Source organism: Chelonia mydas, chromosome 15 (genome assembly GCF_015237465.2).
Source record: "Chelonia mydas isolate rCheMyd1 chromosome 15, rCheMyd1.pri.v2, whole genome shotgun sequence".
NCBI lineage: Eukaryota > Metazoa > Chordata > Testudines > Cheloniidae > Chelonia > Chelonia mydas.
In genome coordinates, this window is record NC_057856.1 from 10,362,119 (window position 1) to 10,386,347 (window position 24,229).

General features: G+C 45.7%; 2 protein-coding genes across 4 annotated transcripts in view; one reads left to right on the forward strand and one right to left on the reverse strand.

Moving 5' to 3' along the window:
- Positions 1 to 4,155, forward strand: part of BICDL1 (BICD family like cargo adaptor 1) — a 67,965-nt gene extending 63,810 nt beyond the window's left edge. For 2 of the 3 annotated variants that reach the window (XM_043529378.1, XM_037878657.2), the window contains one exon: positions 419 to 4,155. In XM_043529378.1, coding sequence (XP_043385313.1) covers positions 419 to 619 — 201 coding nt within the window. In that variant the 3' untranslated portion in view covers positions 620 to 4,155. The remainder of the gene's footprint in view (positions 1 to 418) is intronic. The other variant, XR_006285995.1, reaches the window with a different exon arrangement.
- An 861-nt stretch (positions 4,156 to 5,016) lies between these two features.
- On the reverse strand, positions 5,017 to 22,884 carry RAB35 (RAB35, member RAS oncogene family). Its single transcript, XM_037878655.2, has 6 exons — positions 22,468 to 22,884; positions 17,566 to 17,616; positions 16,649 to 16,772; positions 8,557 to 8,681; positions 8,335 to 8,459; positions 5,017 to 7,642 (listed from the first exon to the last, which is right to left on the reverse strand). Exons 1-6 carry the CDS (start codon positions 22,517 to 22,519, stop codon positions 7,514 to 7,516), a joined length of 606 nt encoding a protein of 201 aa, XP_037734583.1. The 5' UTR covers positions 22,520 to 22,884; the 3' UTR covers positions 5,017 to 7,513.
- Positions 22,885 to 24,229: the final 1,345 nt, after the last annotated feature.

Here is a 24,229-nt window from a genome sequence, read left to right on the forward strand (position 1 = left end):
TCTGTGCGGCTTTCTGGACAGAGAGAGGGGAGATGGCAGCCAGCCAGCTCTGAAAAGACAAGCCAGAGACCTTGGAGAAGGGTACCGGAAGTGATGCGCCATTTCACGGGCATCAGCAAAACCCTGGAAAACAGCCACCCCTTAAACTACATTAAACTGTGAATGACCTGATTTCCATTTTAACAATGGTGGGGCAAAAGGTAAACTTCTTGTCTCTTTATGGTCTGGTGCTTGAGGAGCAGCCAGCGATGCTGATGAAGGCTCATGCTGTGTGGTTAAATGAGGTCCTTGTACCCTCCACCCTTCCTCCTTTCATCATGGCCATTCTATAATCCCATTTTAGCCCTGTCCATGAGTAAATTCTGCTGACACCCTGGCTGTGCTTCTGACTGAGCATCCCTTTTCCCTTCTATTACAGGACGACATGCACAGGGTCATTGACCAGCAGCTGATGGACAAACATCTGAAGGAATGGAGCCAGCCTGCTTATTCCTTCTCCAATGGCTACAGAGCAAAGCGGTGTGCAAGACCCTCCCCCGTGTTCAGGCCGGAGCAGCAGGGGGATGAGCCCATTGGGGCAGAAAGGAACCGTCTCTTTTCCTTTTTCAAGAAAAATTAATTTGAAAGGAGAAATATTTCCAATTATTCCTGCTTAGAGCTGGGGGCAACTGCCCAGCTTCCTAATGGACCTGAATCTGATCCAAAAGGAAAAACACAAAGGGTGAAGGAATTAACCCTTGAGACTGCACTATTTACAATCCACCTGGTCTGAACAAAATGTTTACATGAATTGGAGATTTGCAGTTTGACAATGTGATACCAACTGAGAGCAACTTTTCTTATTCCTTAAGCAAAGTGATAAACTTCAGGGTACGTTTTAGGCGCTTTGACACAGGCCCCTCAGTTTCTGCTGTGAAGAATAATCCAATTGTCTTAAACTCATTCTCTCATGCTGGAGAAGGAAATAAGCAACCCCAGGACAAGGCAATACAGGGGACTGACTACTGGCGTCACAGTAAGAGTAGGGGAAAGGAGTGGCCTTCATACAACCTCCAGTCCTGGCAGCTGGGCTGTCCTGCAGATTACACAGGCTGTAGTTGCATTGGTCCTGGGAACGTAACATGTTTACATGGCTGTAGCTTACTCTATGGGGGAAGTCCTTATTGTCCTCTGCATATGACTGGAAGTCTTTATTCCCCCTGGTGCTCTCCATAGCTACTCATACTGCATCAGGAATCCAGATCCCTTCCAGCTCAGTGCAGTTGTAAATCTGCTAATGCTAAGAGGTGAATCTAGCTCCCTGTTGGTCAGTTCCAGACACCACCCCCCTCCCCCCCACGTATTGAGGATTTGATCATCGGGGAGGCTGAGCACCTACAACTCAACGTGCAGTGAATGGGAGTTGTGAATGTTCAGTACTCCTCAGGTCCCAACTCTTCCCTTAGCCTTAAGGCTGGCTGGGGAAGTTCAGTGTAGCTCAGCCTTTGGGCCAAAGGCCTTGTGCATCTTCCTAGTGAAATCAATAGCCAAAAATCTGAGTCACTTCAATGGGAATAAGGACTGGGCTCCAATGACCTGCCATCTCAAAGTCCTGAGCACCTAAAACTGATGGATTTGAATAGGAATGGGTTGTTGTGTATCTGAAAATCAGGTCCTAGGTGTAGCTCTTCCACTGCTCAGCATTGCTGCAGTAGCTTTAGTTATAGGGCTGATCTTCAGGGCCAACCATAGCTCCTGTGTATATGCTTTCTGCTACTCAGGCCTTGATGGTAGAAGTTTGGATCCCCTTATGCTCAGTGTAGCTGTAGACCCCCCCCCCTTGTAGTGAGAAGGCTTTGATCAGCCTGCTGTGAGGAGTATGGTCATGCTGCTACTCTACATATACGCACACACTTTGGTGCTAGAAGTCCTGCAGCATGTAGGAGATTAGTAGTAGGGTTGGTACCTTCTGCAGGCCATATAACTACCACTTAGAGCTCTTCCTTTAAAACTACTTTCCCACCAATGAAATAAGCATTTCCCCGTTAGAGAAAGCTGACGCTGGCAACAGCCTGTTCCAGAAGGGTTTTATGCTGCTGTCACCTTTTCATTTCCCAATTGCCGGTCTCCTACAGTCCTCTCCAAGCTGCGTACCCAACATGTGAGTGGGTGAGGAGGGGAAGTCTATAGCCATGAGGGAGCGTATATGCACCATCCTAAGGAAAGGGGCTTAAGTTATGCAATGAAGATGCAGTGATAAGAAAGGTGCCTTTTGTTGCACGTTCGCTGGGAGGGGAGAGTGGATGTGGGTCACAGTTACTTAGGCTAGTGATCGAAATTCACAGCATGGCTCTTCGTTTAAGGAAGAAGCTAGTCCTTAATCTCTTTGCAATATTTTTTTTCCAGTAGGAAGGTTGAGAGAGGTTGGGAAAGGAAAGCAAGCATATTTCGAGCTGAGGGGTGGGCATGGGAGCTATTCAGCCCAGAACACGGGGAGGACAGAGCTGATGAACCAGGGACCGGGTCAGAGGAAATTCTCCTTGTGCTGAGCTGCTGTTGCTCAACTGCAACAAACCTACCTTAACACCAGACAGATACTGTTTTATGCATCAGTGCAATGTCTCAGCAAGATGTTCCCAAAGTGTCACGTAATTAATGCTCTGCTTTAAGTGTCCTAAATGTTTCATCGTCCCTTAAACCAGTGGTGGGCAGCCTGCAGCCCGTGGGTGGCCCGTCAGGGTAATCCCCTGGGGGGGGCCACGAGACCATTTGTTTACACTGACCGTCTGCAGGCACAGCTGTCCGCACCTCCTAGTGGCAGCGGTTCGCTGTTCTGGGCCAATGGGAGCTGTGGGAAGCGGCAGCCAGCACATCCCTGCGGCCTGTGCTGTTTCCCATAGCTCCCATTGGCCAGGAACGGTGAACCGCGGCCACTGGGAGCTGCGGGCAGTCAGTGTAAACAGTCTCACAGCCTGCCAGCGGATTACCCGGACAGGCTGCATGCGGCCTACAGGCCGCAGGTTGCCCACCACTGCCTTAAACTGTCCTTGAGCACTCACCATCAAAGACAGCACAGCTGATGATGGATTAAGTCCAGGCTCCTTTCACTGCCTCTGAGGGGTGAACATGCCAGCGCCCCCTCCCCCCAGGGCAGCTGACACTTACAAACCTATTGAAAAAGGTCACTGGGAGGGAGAACACTAACTCGAGGAAGCCCAGCAAAGTAGATTCCGTATCCCAGGCAAGCATCAGCATACAGGGATTATACCACTGCCCAGGAATTGGATCTGCAGCAGTAAACAACACCACAAAATATTTTCACCCGTCAGTACTTAAGGGACAGTTGCAGGCAGTATGGCAGGGATGAGACATGCACCTTATACAACAGTTGCACAGTTAAAGGATGGAGGCTGCACATTTCACACAACTGCACGACAATTACAAAGCAATCTCGCTGCCTCTGTGGGAAAACAAGGAACACTTTTTTTTTGCTACCTAGGGGGAAGCTCCCTTTAACAAAGTCTACAGCTGGGGCCTACTGTTATATATGAGACTCGAGCATAGTACAGAAAACAAATACAAATAAATGTAGATGCAAGTCAAGTCACTCGCACTTTACTATCTTAACACACACGTAGATCAGCAAGGTACCATTCAACAAGAAAATGAGATCCATTTAAGAAAAGAAACTGAGGAGTGAAGTCTATGGCACAACTTGTGCAGAGCAGCAATAAAGTGGGCTTACTGGCAACAGTACACGCACAAGGACGTCAGGTGATGTGTTTAGGCCTTACCCTATCTAGGATTGATGGTGGATTCTGGACATCCAGCAAACCCTCTTTACCATTCCCACTTCACTGCAAAGCAAGATTGTTTTAACCAAAAGCTTAGAGGTACAAGGGACGTGCCTGGGTAAGACAGTGAAGTGACAGTCCCCATAGACTGAAAGTGAAAAAGCACACAGCAGGGACAAACAGAAAGAATGTATCTATAGATATGTACATACCACAGTGCTGTAATTTTTGTACGTAGCAGTAATGTAAATAAGTGTATGGGTTTTATAAGATACGTATTATATACATCTATAAAGGCATATTTTTAGTAAAAACAATGCTCCACAGCTTCTTTTGTAAATAGTTCTCTTCAGAATAAAATGGATCATTTCTACGGTACCGTCTCTGGGCTTTGATCCCTGGTTATTCTCTGAACCTAGAGAGCCACCTCACCCTGAATACACACTCAGGACATCTCACAATCTCAAGCAATTCAGCCATGCGTGCGCTTCCCGGTGAAAAGGGCAGAGAAGCAGTAGTAACCCATCTATTTCGAGTATTCACACCTTCAGCTGCCTGGGAAACTAAGGGAAGATCTACACTTAAAATGCTGCATTCAGGGCTGGCTCTAACTTTTTTGCCGCCCCAAGCACCAAGCCACTGAAGCAAAAAAAAGAAAAGAAAGAAAAAGGCCGGCCCTTGAAATGTGCTGCCCCAAGCGCGGCCGGAGCGCCGCCCCTTCACATGGGCCAGCCCAAGCACGTTCTTCCTTGGCTGGTGCCTAGAGCCGGCCCTGGCTGCACTGGCGCAGTTGCAGCGCTTAAGACGCTCCTACACCGACGGGAGAATTTCTCCCATCAGCACAGTTAATCCACCTCCCTGAGAAGCGGTAGCAGCTCTCCCATCAACATAACGCTGTCCACATGGGGGGAGAAACTAAGTACCGAGGGGGACATTAAGTGGAGGTAGACCCACAATGTAAAAAATTGCAGTGGGGAGAAAAAAAAATGAGTCTCTGATTTTATTAATATTTGTCCTCTCCTGCCTCTAACAAAGAGCTCCAAACTCTGCTGGAGTCTCCAGCTCTACCCTGTGTAATTGCAAGTGAAGTCTTCAAAGCTTTACCTGGGGACAGGAATGAAGGAATAAAATGCAGATCACCAATTTTCAACCCATAAAGAAATAACAAGGATGGAGGCAAGCCAGGGAGAGAACCCAGCTCCAGATGCTGGACAGCAGAGGAAACAGACCTTCAAAAGGAAGATTTGGCAGCTTGTAACCTTTATTTTTAGTTTTTTAAAATTATTTAAAAAGCATAATTAGAAACTGTCAATACAGAAATAATCCTAGCAAACCAGTTAGACATTCCATCGCTTAACATTAGGAAACTTCACACCAGCACCACTAGAGACGCAGTCCCCATTCCCTCCCCCTTTCAGTTTAATACTCAGTGGCAGCAGCAGGTAGACAGCTGCTCCTCTACAGCCAGTAGAGGCAGCACTAAAAAAAAATCCCACTTCAAGCCAGGAAGTTGGACTGCAGGATTGGCAAAGCTCACACCTGTGGCCACGGAGACCCGGACTCAGTGAGAACTAACCTTTCCACATCAAAACACTCCAGATCAGGTGCACCATTTCCTCACTTTATTGTATCAGTTCCAACAAATTCAGGGTTTTCCTTTTCCCTATACCCTTTACCCCTACCCAGATCTACAAACTCTTCAGCACACGAGCCCCATCAATGTCTTTCAAGTCGAGCCCACGGAGTGGGAACTGTGGCACAAGCCAGCTCCATTTCAATAGGAAGGGCTAGAGAAGGTTGACAGACCTCCTTCCTGGTACATATGCTATACTCCACATTGGAAGCACATAGGGTGGATGCCTGGTGTAATTTCTGCTGCCACCTGCAGAGGCAACCAATGCCCGTCTTGTCATTCATGCAGTGCTCACTCTAGCAGTATCACCCCACTATCCCCAGCTCATTTTTACTCTTGGGTTACCAATGAAACATGGACAGATATGTGCAGAAAAGAGACGGGGGATGGGAAAAGGCAGCTGCTATACACTCCCAACACTTGCACTGGTTAAAAACCTGTCACACGTTCATGGTTTGCATGAAAAAAAAAAAATCTTCAAAGTCAGACTGATCTGTGATGTGATTGTACGATCAGGGCTTTTACCACAAACCATAAGAATCTAAAAAGGCAGGCAAAATAAATAAGTCTGATTTCAATTTAGCCTTTCCTGGGTGTGACTGGGATGAGTCCAAGCTCATGCATGTCAGTGGGACATGCCCTACCAAACCTAAGGCCAGTGATTCCAGAGGACCATGTGCCGACACCCGAGTGCTGTGTTATCTTCAGGGTCAAGTATGAAGCCAAAACCCCCACCCCTTTCCGGTCAGTATTTCAAAAGAATTGCTTTTTTGCTTAGAGAATCAGTTGATGAACACGTTACTCAGCAGCCCAAATAGACCGTGCTCCTGCTACGACAGTCTCAGCCTCTGAGCATATCTATCCAGGGACTGATGAACTGAGCCCTTATTTTCCCACAAAAGCCAAAGGCGGCCCGGGGAATGCTATTTGTTCAGCATAGTGAGACCAGAGTATGTTACCAGAGATAACCCCTACCCACAACCATCACCACATAATGCAAGCAATAGCTTTCCATTTCTTTACGTTAGCGAGAGCAGTCATCTCTGTCAGGAGACTCCTGGGAATGATCCTGCAGCAACTGTGGGATCCAGACACCAACCAAAAGAGCTGGATTCACTTCCACATGTTCCATCTCTCTTGAAAGCAATGCTTTGCCACCGGCATTCACATCTGAGTTCAGATCTATTTGTGGACAGGGCAACACGAAGAGCTTTTTTTGGCAGATTCACACTGTTTTGTTGCTCTCAAGAAGAGTCTGGACCCTCGCCTGGAACAACCAGCAGACCCAGAAGCAGAAGTCACAGGAGTTTAGTTTCATTTTGTTTTTTTTTAAAGTTTAAATCCAAATAAATCCCATTTTTTGCAGGTTTGTTTTTAAATATCTTGATACAACCTGAAGAGCAGATACAGCTGAGCTGCACCACAAAGCAAATGTAAAACCCAAGGCCCTGGCCACAAACCTGGAGCATGGCAAAGTGAAACCCAGCACCAGCCGCTAGCCCAGGGGCTGGTAAAGTGAAACCCCAGGCTCCAGCAGCAACCCTGGAACCTAGAAAAATGAAGCTGAAGCCCCAGTAACAGCCTGGAACTCAAAGTGAAGCCAACGGCCCCAGGGGCACCAGTTGCCAGCCTGGAGCCCAAACAAAATGAAGCCCAAGCCCCCAGCAGCAATCGCTGTCAGCCTGGAGCCTCCTCGAGTTAAGAACTTGGTATTCTATCTTTAAAAAGATAACTCTGCAGTTCATGATTGGTTGACATTAAGAAGGCATAAGCCAAAGTGACAAGAGGGAGGTGCGGCTGGTTAAAGCAATATACATTATGTACAAACTCTTGGGTTAATCAGTCCACTTGGTAGGCAACGTCCTTTCTTGTCTACAAGGCGCACTGGAATGAGCAAGGGAGGAGAGAAGGGGCAAGAGTCCATCCGATACTTTCTTGGCACTAACATGGTAAGGTGCCAGCGCCTCTTGATAGAAAACATGGAGAAAAATCTTTAAATAACGGCACAAAACTGAGAAAGTCCTCCCAAAGCCTGCCCCAGTGAAGTAGCCCAAGTCTAGGAGGGGCTGATCTGTCAGAGCAGAGTCTCTGCAACAGGGAAATGGCATTAGCAGCACCGCTTCTTCCTTTTACTGTTCTTAGTTAGCTTCACTACGTCATTCTGTTGCTGCTGTTGCTGCTTTGCTAAGTTTTCTTTCTTTGCTCGCAGAACCAGCTCTGTAATGCAATTAAACATCTGCAAGAGAAACACAATCAAGTTCAGACCATCTGGGAGTGCAGGCTGGCTGCGGAGGGGGTGCCCTCCAGAGAAGGAGATGATGCCACTGAGACCAGCACGTCAGATTTCAGCACATTCTCCTCACAACCCCTCCAAAGGCCAGTGAATTGGGGTCCAGCCCCACGTTTCCCTCCCCCACTAAAACCAGCGAATGAGGGTCTAGCCCAGCAGTGCCACCAAGAAGAGCAAGTCAGGGTTTGGCGTAATCCTTACTTGCCCACAGCGCCACCAAGGCTAATGACTCAGGGTCTAGCATTCCCTTCCACTGAGGCTGGTACTTGCAGTGAAAAAAAGATCTCTTGGGAAAAATATCTAATAGGCTGATGCATTTTTATTAATTTTCGCCCTCCAGCTTTAACCTTTATTGCACTGAAGAAAGGTCATCGGATCTTCAGCACCTCTCCACCTGACCCCATCTCTCTCCTTCCCACTGCAACTGCTCATCTGCAGTTTGCATACACGGAGGGTTACTCTTCCTCCCCAGGCAGAATAAATGCTAACTAACAGCAATGAAAACCCCTCCTACTCTTGTTGGTATGTGGCTTCCTCACAGTAAAATTTCCATCTCCCTTTAACAGATGCAATATTTGCCATTCCTAGCCTGTTACTTCTGAAAAGTAGCCATATTCCTATTCCCTTCAGGGTATTACCTCTTCCACATTAATGTTTTCTTTGGCGCTGGTCTCAAACAGTTGGATCCCCATCTGCCCGGCAAATTTATAGGCATCTTCCGTCTCCACTACTTTCCGCTCTGGGTCATCATTCTTATTTCCCACTAAAAAGGAAAAAAGGTCAGTGCTACACCTCCTACGCTGGCCAGGCTGCCATAGCAAAGGCTTCCCAGAACAAGCAGCAGGAGAGTAGGAGCTTACCCAGTATCCGGCAGACATCATCGCAGTTTTGGTTAATTTCATGTAACCACCGCTTTACATTCACAAAGGATTCTGCACTGGTGACATCATAGACAACAATCACCCCATGCGTCCCTCTGTAATACCTAGGGGGTGGGAAAAGGACATAGATGCTAGTTAAAACTTCAGGCTGCTTGGCCTTATCCCGAACACCTTCCTTTGGAATGGGCCTCTAGATCACCCCCTGACCCCACTGGGAGTCATTTAATGTGCAACTATCAGCTCATGCTCTGCCCCTAAACATGCACAGTTCTCTGCTCAGCTGGCCCATATGAACAAGTTTCAGAGCCCCTATATTGATAAACCTGCTCCTACAGGTCCTGTTTGGGCTGCCTGGGACCCAAACAAGGATAAGCATGATCTTCCAGCTGTGAAAGCAGACAGTGGCAATCCATCCTCCACTGCCTTCCTATTTCATTTGAATCTTGGTTCCTGCACAAATTAAAGACTGATCAATGGTTGCAGTCAGGAAAGGAATTTTGCAAGCTCCCCTCCATCTCTAGGTGCCTCCAGTTCCTCTCTGGCAACAGCACCCACTATTCCAGCCATAGGCTTTCCAGCAAAGATAGTTAAATCATGCCAAATTGTGCAGTAGTTTTGAAATGTGAAAAATGCTCATTAGGAACTAACGTGAACAAGTCTAATTTGTGATCAGATCTCCAGATATAAACTATTCAGAAGTCTGTTTTGCTATTTAGCCCCCAGTTACTCCTTTTGCTTTAAAATCCCATTCTACTCTGAAAAGCAACTGTGTACTGACAGCACCTTCCTACTCAACAGATCTGCTCCATATGTGCATTCAGTCATATCTGCTACCTTTAGTGATTAAAAATAAGTGAGATGCAGTCAAAGCCAGTTAGTCCTGCAGAACCAACACAGATAAGAAAAGGAGATGGATTCAGTTTCTTTTTGTGCATCAGAATTGTTCACTAAGTTCCAATTTATTTCACCTGTGCAAACACTGAAAAAAATGGCGCAGTGCAGGCACCACTGAAGACCTTTTATAGCATGCAAAACCTTTAGTACAATGATATGCATGAAGGAAAGAACCTTTACGTTCAGCTTAACATTCAGAGGCCAGCTGAGTTTGCAGCGCTGGCAGTTCAGAAAGAAACCTTTCACTTGTGAATTGAGCAAATTTGCTCTGTAAATCACTGAGACAATTAACACTGATCCCTCCCAATAGTTTGGCATTTTTGTTTTTTTAAATGGTTTTCTTTGTAGAACCACTCCAAGAGTTATTTTACTAGATGCACTTTTCACGTTTACCTGTCTTTCCCCTCCTCCTCCTCTTCTTGTGTCTGACTAGGATTAGCTTTTACTAATGCAAATGCGGAAGTTCACAGCAGCCAAACTGAGGCACTTCCCTTAGAAATATTTTTCAAGATTTCCAGAGACAAATCTCTTGCTATCAGCATTTCCACAAGGGCTCTTCCTCCCTCTGCTCTTTAGAGATGACAACTGCGACCAACACTTTGAATCTAGTTCTCCCTTTGCTGAATTAATCCTTCCCCAGACAGAAGACACCCCAATCCATCTGTGCACTGTGAAACTGAGCAAGACCAACTGGGCTACACTTCAGACTAGTTCTGATTTCTATTTTCATCTCTGCCTCTGACTCACCATAACAGCTTGAGCAAATCACTTAACATCTCTGCCTCAGTATCCTCATCTGTTTTTTTAAGAGACTAACAAATTTGAACATAAGCTTTCGTGAGCTACAGCTCACTCCATTGGATGCATGCAGTGGAAAATACAGTAGGGAGATTTTATATACACAGAGAACATGAAACAATGGGTGTTACCATACAGACTGTAAGGAGAGTGATCAGGTAAGGTGAGCTATTACCAGCAGGAGAGAGAAAAAGAATTAATGATATCAGACCTTTGCAACACACTCAGTGCTTCTCACCCACTGAAGTGCAAAGTACTCCTATCTCTAGAAGGCTTTTCAGCTATGCTTCTCCCCGCTAATTGTTCTGTCTTGGCCTCTGTTTCACATCACCAGGTGGTGGTGGTGGCTGCAACTAGGTGCCCTGCAACTTTTTTGCATAGGATCACCACACTTCAGAAGCATGAAAGGCCACCATCCGACCCTGTCTGCCTACCTGTGCGCTCTCATCTCTACTCTTACGTTCTCCAGAAAGAAACCCAGGCATATCGATTTTCTTGCATTGCCTTCTCAGAAACATATGCCACGTGTTCAATTCCCTTGGCATGAAATAGCTTAGACCACGAATATTCAATCCCAAACGGTTTTTCTAGATTTTGCTGTACTTTTAAACCCTTTAACCAGTTCTCTCAATCAATCCTTTCATGATTTTGAAGTTTGTTAGGCCAATTCATCTTTTCCTCAAACAGAAAAAATATGAAATTTCCTTTATAACTTAGATTCTTTAGACTACATAACATCTTTACCCTCATGGGCTGCAGTCAGCATCAAAAATATTCTTCCATGTGAAACAGTGACTTGTACTACAAGCTCTGCTCCAGACTGGGGCCTAACATATAGGCACAGCACCTCCTGTTTTGTGCTCTCTCAGCCTGCTAACAAACCTAGTACTGTATCTGGTTTGGTTTTGCTGGTGCTGGGCAATGGACAGATGGTTTACATATAAATCCTCTTCTTGATTCTGAACTGGAAGACTCTTTCATGTAACATATGTTCTTCAGGTTGACCCATTTCTCCCCCCACAATGTTACATTTGTCTATGCTAAACTACAATTTTCTTCATTGTCTGAGATCTCACTCAACATTTCATTAACCTGATGGTTTAATCTATGACTACCTTTATTTCCGGATACTAATCCCCCCCCTTTTTTTTAAGCTAGTTGCCCCATTTTACACTATCCATGAATCTTATCCAAGGTCTTGTGTCTTAAGTGGCACATTAGAAATAACTGATGCAACCCCTGAGTGCAGCACAGTACTGTCACTATATTTTTTTATTGATTTACATTGTGGCCATACTTTCAATTTTCCTTGTGCCGCACTAAATACACATAACTGCTTTACAGAAATTGCCTGGGGGAAGTTGTTGGCTTTGGCAGATGGGTAGGGGACAGACGGGGTTTTTGGCACCCGGGAAGGAGTGGGAGTCAGTTTTGTGTTTTTGACAATTAAGAAACAATTGAGGCTTTTGATACCAAGGAGAAGATGCATCTTCTCTTTCTCCTCCCTATTTTGGATAGGATGGAGGTCATTTTAAATTTGAAGGAGGGAGGAATGAAATCCTCATTCCCCATTCCTGAAAACATTGACAAACAGCTGCCCCCTGCAACTCAATATCTGCCACAACATCCAACAATTGAGAAGCATAGTAACTTGGTGTTTCCCTAAAAAGAATAGTCATAAAATAGCTGTTGATGTTTAAAGCATCACCGGTTTTCCGATTTAATGTCCTATTGAGATGAATGGGGCTACTCATACCTCCAAGTTATTATTTCAAAATGTCCGCAGACAAAGATTACTGGGTCAATTCACCCTTTGAAGGTTACCTTTCAACCAGGAAACTAGAGACCTGAAATGTACGAAAGCTTAAATTCTGGAGTTGCATCATAAGAAATTAAAATAAAAGAATGAGAATGAGAATCCTGCAGTTCATACAGATGCATAAATGCATTATAAACATTACCCTGATCTTTTCTACAAAACTTTGTAAAATCTTAAGCTGTAAGTACATTATTATTGAATCATTATAAAACAGTGTAGTAAATCTTCACAAAACTCCAGGACTGCTTGTTTAAACAATGATATCCTTAAATCAACCCGCTACACCTTCCCACTACATCTCTTCTAGGGCTACTCCTATAAAAGGAGGAAACATTTTAGAATTAGCATGTGGGACTTGCTGCTACAGGATACTATTGAGTCAGAAAGCTTAATATGTTTTTTAGAAAGGGATTAGACATTTATCAATAGCACCTGCAGTTACGGTAGTCTGTTTTATATTACAAGTGGAAGCAAATCTCATGCTTCAGGATATAAGCGGATCACCACCCGGGATCAGGAAAAAAAAATCTCCCTCTATTTTCTGGTTTTGTATCATAAAGTTAGATACAGCCTGGAGATTAACACCTCCCTCTAGCATCCAAAACTTGCCACTGTCAAAGACAGGACACCCAACTAGGTGGGCTGTTGGTCTAGTCCAGTATGGCATCTCCAAAGCCGTTATTGTTAGTTCACTGGTTTACAGTCTACATGTTTGCCTTTTCCAGTCCTCTGGAATCTCACCTGACTGGAGTGAATTCAGTGTTTGTTAAAGTTCACCATTTCCTTACTTATTGCTTGTCAGATGCACGAATGCATATAATCTGCAATCAGAATTTTTGTTGACTAAGTACATCTAATCTTTTAATAACCATATCTGGTGTTCAATACACCACAACTCTACTTCTGTTGTCCTGGAAAACTGATCCCTGACTTGGACATATCTCCACCCTGTTCTTCTACAAATGCATGGTAGCTAATCACTCTATAATTACTTCACTCCTTGATTAAGCCCACACAATCCTTATTTTAAGGGGACTGGATATAAACTACCAACCCTGTTAAAAACTGTTCTATACTCACAAATGTACTTGAGCAGACCAAGCATGGAAAGATGCAGTGCATGCAACTCTCACATCTTATTCGTGACCTGCAATGTCCCCAGAGGGTTTGTGATGTGCACATATGGGATTACCAGGTCAAAACTAAAATTCTCTTTGGATTTAGGAGAAAGTCAACCCAGCCCTCTAAAGTTAAGTGGCTAGTGCTCTAGTCACTGCTCCACCTAGACACCAATAACCCCAAGACCCCCAATTATTTCATATGTACACAGTCTTGCTGCCTTTGACATTTTGCTATTTACTGTAGGATTTTTTCAGTCTATTTTACTTTTCCTGGCTTTCTCAAAAATAATTCTCCTGCTCAGCTTCCTTTACATTCCTTAACAGCTCCTGTGTCGTCTTCAGCTTCTGTAACTTAAGTATGTTGGGCTTTTACAGAGAGATGACTTGACTGCAGCTTCTTATGTCTTCCCATTTTGTACTACAGACTTGCACTCAGTTCAGTCATGTTGCAATTCTAAGTCTTCCCAGCAGCACTTCAAACCCACCACTATTACGACAGATGCTCTCAGACTTCAAGCTTGTTTACCATACTTGACTTGACACCTACCTGTAGACTCTCTTTATCTGCAAAAAAGATTTACTGGTCTATAGCAATAGCCAAGGATCAGCCTTTCCCCTTTCAATCCAAATAGGCACCGCTACAGCAACCTAAAGTTTCAACCATGCTGTTGACAATGTATTAGTACCCAACCCATGCTTTGTTTGGCCAAGCCCTTCTGTACACTCTATAACCTGGTAATTTGATCTGCAACTCAGTTACTCCCTTGACAATAAAATTCTGGATCCACAATCTTGCTGTTTATTATCTATATAGGGAATATGGTCCACCTTAGAGGCTGCCGCCTCATGCCTACTGGCCAACTAAAGAGAAAGTAGCAGCATGCCACAGCCAGCCCACCTAGCCAGAGGAAAAAGCTTCTCTACTATAATACAGTCTTGGAGCAGCTTTTTCACTTCTTCCTTAAGTATGGGCCACCCATGTCCCATAGGGGGCTGAAAAGCAAAAATGTCCATTCAGTTGTGTGCAAAGCTGGACATTTTTATTGCTTGTCCATGGAAGGTTCTGTGGCAGGCTGGTAACTACCCCAAAAACTCTGCAATATGGGAAAACAAGGGGGCTCGTTACTCCCCCCTCATATTACAATTTGTCTTCAGCTCACTCAGAGAAGTTGTAACAGCAATAGCACTAAATGCATCAGGAAATCCAAAAACCTTCATGTAGAAAGCATCCTCTATGACTCTCAAAAGTTCTTGTTTTTAAACGATTGTGAGTGGAAGGAGAAGCAAAAGGTTTACACATTATATTAGACAGTCGCTTCTGCAGCTATTCCTGTCCTCAAAAGTAAGTCTCATTTCCTGGTATTCCCCTTTAATTGCTGGGCATCGTGGTTTTCGGATCTAGCTTGCATCAGCCCCCATAGCCTTGTAAACCAGGGCTCATTAACTCAGAGCTGAAGTGTGGCTGCCAATTCTGAAAACAGGAAGGTGCACTGCTGACTCAGCACAAATTCAGCCAGAACAAGTGGCCCATATGCACAGCTGATAAGAACTTTAGCAGTGCCTTACTGCCTCCCCCCTCACCACTTCCTTTCTGAAGCTGGCCACAGCATTGAAACAAGAAGTGATGTCATGCACAGGATCACTATGAGAAGTAGCGAAGTCTGCAATGCTTTTATGAAAAAAGTCTCCAGCAGTATAAGTGAAGAAATGCAAAGGAAAAGGGATGGAGCACAGTTCACTGATTTCTAAACATCCAGACCTCTCCCAAAGGCATCAAACCCCATGATGCTTTTTATTTTGGCGTAGTTACCGGATATGTTATATGAAAAATGACCTGCCTCAGTTAATTGACAGAAGCCAAAGGAGAAGTCAGTTGTGAATGACTAACCAAATGAAGGAGGAGAGGAGATATGATTGCCATCTATAAATAGATCAGAAGGATAAATACCAGGAAGGGAGAGGAGTTATTTAAGTTAAGTGCCAACGTTGACGCAAGAACAAATGGATATAAACTGGCCATCAACAAGTTTAGGCTTGAAATGAGACAAAGTTTTCTAACCATCCAGGAGTGAAGTTCTGAAACAGCCTTCCAAGGGAAGCAGTGGAGGCAAAAAATCTAACTGGCTTCAATACTGACCTTGGTAAGTTTTGTGGAGGGGATGGTATACAGGACTGCCTACAATGGCATGTGGCTCATCTGTAACTGCTAATAGCAAATATCCTCAACTGCCAGAGATGGGACACTAGATGGGGAGGGCTCCGAGTTACTACAGAGAATTCTTTCCCAGGTGTCTGGCTGGTGGATCTCGCCCATATCCTCAGGGTCCAACTGATCACCATATTTGGGGTCAAGAAGGAATTTTCCCTCTGGTTAGATTGGCAGAGACCCTGGGGATTTTTCACCATCCTCTGCAGCATGGGGCATGGGCCACTTGCAGGTTTAAACTAGAGTAAATGGTGGATTCTCGGTAACTTGAAGTCTTTAAATCATGATTTGACGACTTCAGTAACTCAGCCAGTGATTATGGGTCTATTACAGAAGTGGGTGGGTGAGGTTCTGTGGCCTGCAACGTGCAGGAGGACAACACTAGATGATCACAATGGTTCTTTCTGGCCTTAAAGTGTATGAGAAAACAGGCACTTGGGTCCTCCCAGTACAATTTTATTTTATACAGAAAGGAAACAAAGGATCCATTTCCAAGTATCTTCCTTCCTCTTCCCCCAACACCACTCTGAGCAGCCCAAATCCACTGTAACCAGTCATAGCAAAAACATTTCATTCTCCTGAGCTCTCAGTGCTGCAGCTGCAGCTCAGGGTGTGGTTTCTTCAGGAACAGGAAAAGCACTGCAGTTGTTCAAAGGACAATGAGCGTGAACTGACCTCAGACCAAGAAGAAGGTTAACATTCTGTTGGTGTCCGTTTCAACAGAACACTATGTACTTTAATCTAATCATCAGAATGTCCCTTCACCATTCGCAATTCCAAAAAGAATCCACGTATTTGACATTGAATTCTTAAACCTCAAACTCCTCATTAAAACTACAAAACTAATAGAGAGGATTAATATTTTGGACTTCTGTAGCACATTTTGCAGAAGGTTGAGAGGCTAGATTTACTGATGTACTAAAAAAAAAAAGAGAAACATTCCCAGTTTTACAGTTGGGAAACTAGAGGCAGCGGAATTAAGAGACTTGCCCAAGATCATACAGAAAATCTGTTGCATAGCCAAGAATCCAGAAATCCTGCCTCCCAGTCCTGTGCCTTAACCATAAATCCTTCATCCCTAATTGTCATGGGAGAGCTTGAAGAAGAATCCCCACAAACACAGATAAACCACATACTTGAGAAACTGCCAATCTATAATAGCCAAGCTGCATTCCAAGAAGCCCATAATATCTAAGCTTAGAGCCACATTCAAAGGAGCCCAACTATACTCACGTCGATGTGATAGTCCGGAAACGCTCTTGTCCAGCTGTGTCCCATATCTGTAGCTTCACCTTCTCTCCATTAATCTCAACTGTCCGGATTTTAAAATCCACTCCAATTGTGGTAATGTAGCTGCCTACAGAGAGGAAGTGTGTATGCAAGTGAGAACACCAAACCTTGTTCCCTTTAGACTTATCACATTTACTAAGACACATGTCTAGGCTGCAGCTGGTGGTAGCTTCAGGAGCACTGTCAGTTTCCCCAATCTATTTGGGCTCCTTTTAGACAGGTATCTCAAGCCACATTTTTATTTGTATAATAATCATTCAAGACACCAGGCTATTTTCTACCACTGAGGCCAAAAAATCTAATCCAGTGGCAAAAAATCTATTTCAAGAAAGCTATTCCAACACCATACCAGTGGTTGAGAATAAGCACCAAATTAACCAAAAGAGGGGTAACAAATACACAAATATTTTACTCTTGAGAGCTTGCAGGGCAAAATTTATCTAAACTGCTAGTGGAATCACTCTTTCCTTCAACTACAATCTATTATATTAATCTCCTCCTGATAACTCTGAATCATGTTACAAAGAATTAAATTATAATGATTTAACTATAGTACTTCATCAATCCTAATCCCACAGGATCAATGGAAGGTTTTACAATGGGCAGAAGTTTGCATGGTGCAATGGACATTTAAAAAATTGAACTCTTCCACAGGATTCACACTGATCTAGATACCACGCGATTTTCACAATCAAAATGCAAGGATTTTGTGTGGGCGCGCCAAGAGAAATGGAGCTGGGAAGATAACAGATTTCTAAAATGGCTAGCAGTGCCAGGTTAAGTGAACTCCCAGGATGAGAGTTCTTTAGTGCTAGGATAGCACTCAGCCAATTCACCACTGGAGGAAAGGGAACACTCACCTGAGAAAGTATTATCTGCGAAGCGTAACAGCAAACTGCTTTTGCCAACACCTGAGAGAGAAAAAAATACTGAGTTCTGCTAGAATAGAAGTAACAGATGGTGGTATTTTGTCTTTCATTCACTGTATTTTCTGAATCCCATTTAATTCCTTCTTCTGGAAGATAATCTGATTCTATCAGTTCCTGACCAAAGCCTCAGAGGAGAAATCTGACACAAACAGAACTGCAGGTCAGATCTCAAGTTATCCATTGCAATTCCCCAACTTTCAGTTTCTGGATCAATAATGCTACAGCAGGCATCCCTAGCAGATAGTCTAAAAAAATCCCATCTCTGTGATCTTTTGTGCCAGGCCTGAGCACCACTGCCTATCTCCCATTCTATCATGTACACGTGAACCCACAATGAAATTTGAGCTACTGAGGCCTTGAGATCAGGGTTTGGTGCTGCCAAGTTGGGGTTAAAATGGGCATTATTTAATGGAAGACAGCAAGCACAGACTAACACAGCCAAGGTAAACTAGTGCAATTGCTCAAGAAGATTGGGAACCATTGTTCTATACTGTCATCTAACAGGAAGCAGCAAGTATTCCATACTGCAGGATCATTCTGAAATTGCACCCTTTGCACGAGATGTTTCATGTAACAATTTTAAATGCTTTGAACAGTACTTCATTTAGGTTTTCCTTAAACAATCTGCAATCACAATCCAGCATTTCCAGTTTCATGGTAACATCTTGCACACACCTGCTTCCAATAAAATCCACCACAAAGAACCGATTCCTTCACAACAAACCCATTGGGTTTTGGCATGAGGAAATCCCAGCTAGTCATTTTTGTTGCTTCTTAGAAGAGACCCTTAGCTCCAGTTTGCTCTCCTGATCACAGTAACTGACCAATGTTATTTCCTCTCATTTAAAACTAGAGTCTATCACAGGGACAGGCAAACTTTTTGGCCTGAGGGATGCACTGGGTTTCGGAAATTGTATGGAGGGCCAGTTAGGGGAGGCTGTGCCTCCCCAATCAGCCAGGCGTGGCTTAGCCCCCTATCCACGCCCCCGCCCACCCATTTCTCACCCCCTGATTCCTCCCCCATCCCCTGATGGCACCCCCCCGGGACCCCTGCCCCTTCCACCCCCCTGCTCTCTGTCCCCTGACTGCCCCCGTTACCCCCGCCCCTGACTGCCCCCAGCTGCCCCATCCAACCCCCCCTTTCTGACTGCCCCCCAACACCCCCTACCCCCATTCAACCCCCTGTTCCCCGCCCCCTGACCACCCCTGCCCTCTATCCAACTCCCCCTGGTCCCTGCCCCCTTACCACGCTGCCTGGAGCACCGGTGGCGCTACAACTGCACCACCTGGCTGGAGCCAGCCACGCCATCGCGCAGCACAGAGTGCCGGGTCAGGCTGGGCTCTGCAACTGTGCTGCTCCAGGAGCTCGCCGCCCCACCACCCAGAGCATTGCACCCGTGGTGCAGTGAGCTGAGGCTGCGGGGGGAGGAAGGACAGCAGGGGAGGGGCCGGGGGCTAGCCTCCTCGGCCAGAGCTCAGGGGCCGGGCAGGAGGGTCCTGCGGGCTGGATGTGGCCCACGGGCCGTAGTTTTCCCACCTCTGGTCTATCAGGTGAGAGCTTACTCGTGTTAAGTTGCCTACTCACTGAGAAACTGGTTAATACAGTCACTATTAACAAATCCACAGGATTTCTGTATGACAACTGCACAAAGCTCCTATAGTTCTTCACAGTCTTTTCAGATTCCTCCAACCTCCCATAACACTAAACGGAGATCTTCCCTACCATCCCAAAAATCCACGTCTCATAGGCCAAGACCATAAGCCTAGCCAGTACTTGCCTAAACATCAAGAGCAGAAAAGGTAGCCTCTCACAGAAGATGAGTGTTATACGGAAGGCAATATTGACAGCCAAGTTACAGTTGCCGGATGCTGAACACCCCTAAGCTCCGAGAAGGTGGATGATAACAGTTGCCCAAACTTTAGAGAGGGCTGCACTAGCAACATGCCAAGAACCCAAAGGCTTCATATAAATTATATAATAAACACTGTTGCAACCACTATCAGCTTTCAAAAAGATGCATCTTGCCGAGCCTACAGATCCCAGTGAGCAGCATGTCATCTCGATCCAAGTGGCCTCAACACCACATGTTGGGTGTTATAGTCTTATCAGACTGCATCTCTACATTTAAGACAAAACCAGCTGCAAACAACACTGTAGAACTCCCTGGAGAGCATATGACTTGCATGTTGTCAGGAGGATCTTCTTCAGTGGTGGACAATGGCTTGACCAAGGGCAATCACCAAAAGGCTTGTAACAAAAAGCCAAGCCTCCGGAATTCAGGAAATTCTAGCTGTTCCCCAGATGACCGATCTCACTGAATGAACACTGCCTATAAAGCACACTGCTCATATACAGAGAAACCACACTGCCCATGACCCCCCACCTCCTATGGACGTACATTTTAAGTTCAGGGGAGGGAGGGGGAAGAGGGAGAGAGAGAGAGAGAGAGAGAGAGAGAGAGAGTCAGTAGAGCTTCTTCCACTCATGTGAAAGAAAGAATTCAAAAGCACTGCCTTGCCTACTAATTTTGTGAAATCTAGTAGTGCATAAATTTGCCCATCGCAGCTTTCAAAACAAACCCAGCTCTAGCTGAATGAAAGAGCAGACATAAGCATGCAAGTAGAAAGTGATAGACTAACTATCTGTACATTTCATTTTTAAAATTTTTGGCACAATTTGGATGGCTAAGACTACAATTATCTTTTCAAAATTATCTGTTTTAAACACGAAAACCTACTGTCCTTTAAACTCTGTCACAATTCCATATTGTGCAAATGAAATGTAACAATCCATCCAACAACATTGCACTTCTTAACACTAGGCTTTTCTGTAAAGATCAATTAATGATGCAAATGAAATGTTTCTGGAAACTGGGACAAAGCCTTCCTCTTGGGATTAAAGAGAAAACATTAACAATCAATATTTGTAGCTCTACAGTGGATTTAACTGTTAGAACCCCAAGCTGCAGGCATCCAGTCCTCTCACAATCAGGTCATGCACAGTTTCTCACACTGGGCACTCTCCAGTGATTAGGGGCTTTGCCCAAGTTAAGAAATGCCAGCAAAGAGATTTAACTGATCAAAAGAAAAATCTTCCTCTCTAAAATAGGGCTCTCTCCAAATAACCAATCTTGCCTAAATTGTTTTGAAACCTACTGGCAGGCAAGGAAGACAGTATTTAAACTCTACTCTAGTAAAGCTATCAGTATGCTACCACATGTGCCCTCCTCTCCTTGGGTTTTAGAAGAATACCCCTTTAAAAAAAAAAAAAAAAAAGGACCTTATTTAAAATAAGGACTCTGTAAACACTAATCCTATCTTTCTTGCAGCCCCAGGAGCAGCACTGAGGGAGCCACAGCGTAGTATACACTCAACCACTTTTGATAGGGAGCTACAAACCTACTGAGATGACGGTTCCTAGGATCATGCAGTGTTCCGTTTTTATCCAAATGGCCATGCCACATTGCATGCTGGGACCTGCTGTCTTTACAGGTCACACCTCTGTTAAAAGATATGGGTGGATGCCATATACTCCATTTTATTTAAATTAAGTTTCAGGATCTTGAAGGGTTGCGACTATGGAACTTAACTGGGTGAAGTTTGGGGACCCCTATATAGAAGTAGAAATCCCCCACCTGCACTTCTGGTGCACTTCAAAATAGATCAACTGACGTGACAGATGGTAAATTCAATTATTTGCCCTTCAAAAGTGTTTCAAATTCTGCAAAGCCTTTTAAAGTCAAAGATCAGACATTTTCCCTATCTTCAACCAACAGGTTAAGGTTTTAGGCACCCATGATTAGTAGATGGAACATATACATCCAACACATACTCCTCCTCCATTTTAAAGATCGAAACAAGACCCAAAGCTTATTTCTAAGTTGAAGAACACATACACAAAGCTTCAGCTGCGCATATCTTAAATACTAAAGAAAAACTTTATTTTTAATGTTAAAAACATAGGAATTGACACACTGGAAACAACAGTCCTTAGGGCATTCTGAGCCCAGACCAAACCCTCTAGACTGTACTTAACTGTAGGTTATATTATGAGGGAATTCCTTCCTGATCCCAGCTAGACAACAGCATATGCCCTGAAAACATGAGGTTGGATTGCCCTTGTACAGTCTATCCTAGCTAGTGTAAATGCTGATGTTATCTTTACATAAACACGTGTCCTTTTTTGAATCTTGTTAAACTTATTTGCCTCAACACCCTGTGGCTGCAAGTTCCACAGGTTAAAAAGAGACTCTGTAAAAACAAAGGAGACAACCGTTTCGTTCTAGCTGCAGAAGGCCTCTCCGTAGGCCCGTGGTGAGATAGGATTAGCCCCACTCAGTTAGGGCAAGCCTGTAGAAGTCCACCAAGGAAGCTGGCTGACGGAGGGTGTGTTTTCACTCCCACTGGTGGATAAGAAGCCACCACTGCAGCTCTGGCAGGACTAGGAGGTGGCAGCCATTCAGTCTATAGAAGTTTCTGCCTCCAGCCTTTGCTCAATGAGTATCACCCCCCTCGCCGCTATCTGACCGGGCATTAAGCCTGGTCAGCCAGCGAAACACCAGAACAGCCCTTCCACCCCGCCCCCACTCCCTCTACCCAGACCCCCACTCCCGGCACAGACCGCCCGGCCGTGCCCCCGCCCGGCGGCATCGCCCCTTGCACAGACCGGCCCCCCGGCCCGGCGCTACCCCGCCGCGAGGCGCCACAGGCCTCTCTCCCGGTCACACGCCGCCAAGCTCGCTCCCCTCCCCCGTCAGGGGCGCGGGGGGCTCCTGCCCCGGGGAGCGGCCTAGCCCCGCCACCCCCTAGGCCCGGCCCCGCTCCTCGCCTCACCGCTGTCGCCGATGATGAGCAGCTTGAAAAGGTGATCGTAGTCTCTGGCCATGGCCGGTGGGGAGCGGAAGCTCCGGGCGGCGCGAGAGGTGGGGTCTCCTCAAGCGGCGGCGGCGGCTCCGGGCCGGATCCACTTCCCGAACAAACAGCCGGAACTGACAGCGGCGGCAGCAACACCCAGAGTCCTCACAATGCGCACGCGCACCACCTCAGCCGCGCTCTGCAGCTGGAGAGCGCCAGCCGCTTAGCTACCCCACTGCACATGCGCAGTACCTCCCCGCCCTATCAGCCCCCTGAACGAACGCTCACTTCCTCCCTCTACCTGTCCGCTTACGCCCGTGTCACCCCGAGGCTAGCGAGGGGCTCAAGGACGCATGCGCTTTCTGGCGCCCGACGCGGCTGTGTTCCGGCGCATGCGTAGTGAGGGGCGCAAGTCCACTCAAGTAGTTTTGGCGCTCATTTCACAGTCGGGAAGCAGTGTCCCTCCCCCACAGGAATCCCACCGTCTTCCTCAGACAGGCCCCCAGCCCTTGGGACCTGCGGTGCCAGGGCCTTACCCACCTTTGCCTCATAGCAGGGAGCCACTGCAGAGGCCCCCTCCACTCTGATGCCTGGGCTGCCCAATGGCAGGTTGCAGAGCCAAGGCCCATGGCTCCCACCTGCCTCACCGGGCCACCTTCACCCGACCTTGAGACAGGGCCCCAGTCAAACATGAGAGAGGCTACAAAATGGTGGGGTTTTTAACAAAAACACTGAACGCTGGGCTCTATTTGCCGTCTGGCTTCCAAGCCTTGGGGGGAGGGTCACGTTTTCAAGCAGCCATGAGGAGCTCTGCGAAGGAGCTTGCCGCCTTTCTTTAAAAATAGAGGCTGAGAGTACCAGTCACATGACTCCGGGAGCTGAGGGTTTAAGAAAAAAAACACCAACTATTGAAAGCATTGGCAGCCCTGCAGCTGCTATTGTGTTCCATATGCTAGAATAGCTTCCCTCCCAGGCAGTCCACACCAAAACCTGCTCCTACCGTTCTCTCTCAGGCAGCATGGCCCCTGACAGCTTCTGAAATGCCCTCATGGGTCATACGGCAAAGGGGTCCCTGGCAGCTCTGGAATGAAGTTCTCATTCTTAATAGAAAGATGCATCCCTGTGCAGTTGAGACAACGCCTGGTCCTGCATAGCTCTGCAACTGGGCCTGCAGCTACCTCATTCTTCATACGCTGAAATCCACTGAGCATGAAGAAGACCCACCTCTGCAATAATCCAATATGCAGATGGAGCCCATGGACTGCTGCTCTTTTTGCTAAACAGGAGTGGCCTATGGTAAAGTGCATATGGAGATATGGTCCAATAAGACTGACAACTGTCATTTTTTTTGTATGCAGCTGCACCCTATGAAGCTGTACAATGAGTCATCCATCTTCCATGGAAAGGTATACAAGACGGGGTTCCATTTGTCCTGCAGCCACCTTCTTTTTTTCAGAGATGGAGGTCACTGTGGTATTCTGTTTTTTCTGCTAGATTAACTCACAGTGAGGCTTCTGTATGAGCACACTTGTAGTGACTATTGCAATTGCAAAGTAAGGTTCACACATACCTGAAAATTTTCAGGTAGAGCTGGGACAGAGGACTGACAAAGACTAACAAAATTTTAAAAATTATTCACAGAAGCCTTTGCTTTAACGGTATTTTCCCAAGTTATTTTTCTATAGAAATATTGTTCTTGTTGGTGTTAGAGCCAAAACTAATATTCCTTTTAACTTGAAGT

Bases quoted from the DNA above. Each gene is read 5' to 3' on its own strand.
- RAB35 (XM_037878655.2), bottom strand. From the start codon at position 22,519: ATGGCCAGAGACTACGATCACCTTTTCAAGCTGCTCATCATCGGCGAC. The intron at 16,773-17,565 runs GTGAGTGTTCCC...TCCTCTCTGTAG, and splicing joins CGCAGATAATACTTTCTCAG to GCAGCTACATTACCACAATT. The intron at 7,643-8,334 runs GTAATACCCTGA...TTTCTCTTGCAG, and splicing joins AAAACATTAATGTGGAAGAG to ATGTTTAATTGCATTACAGA.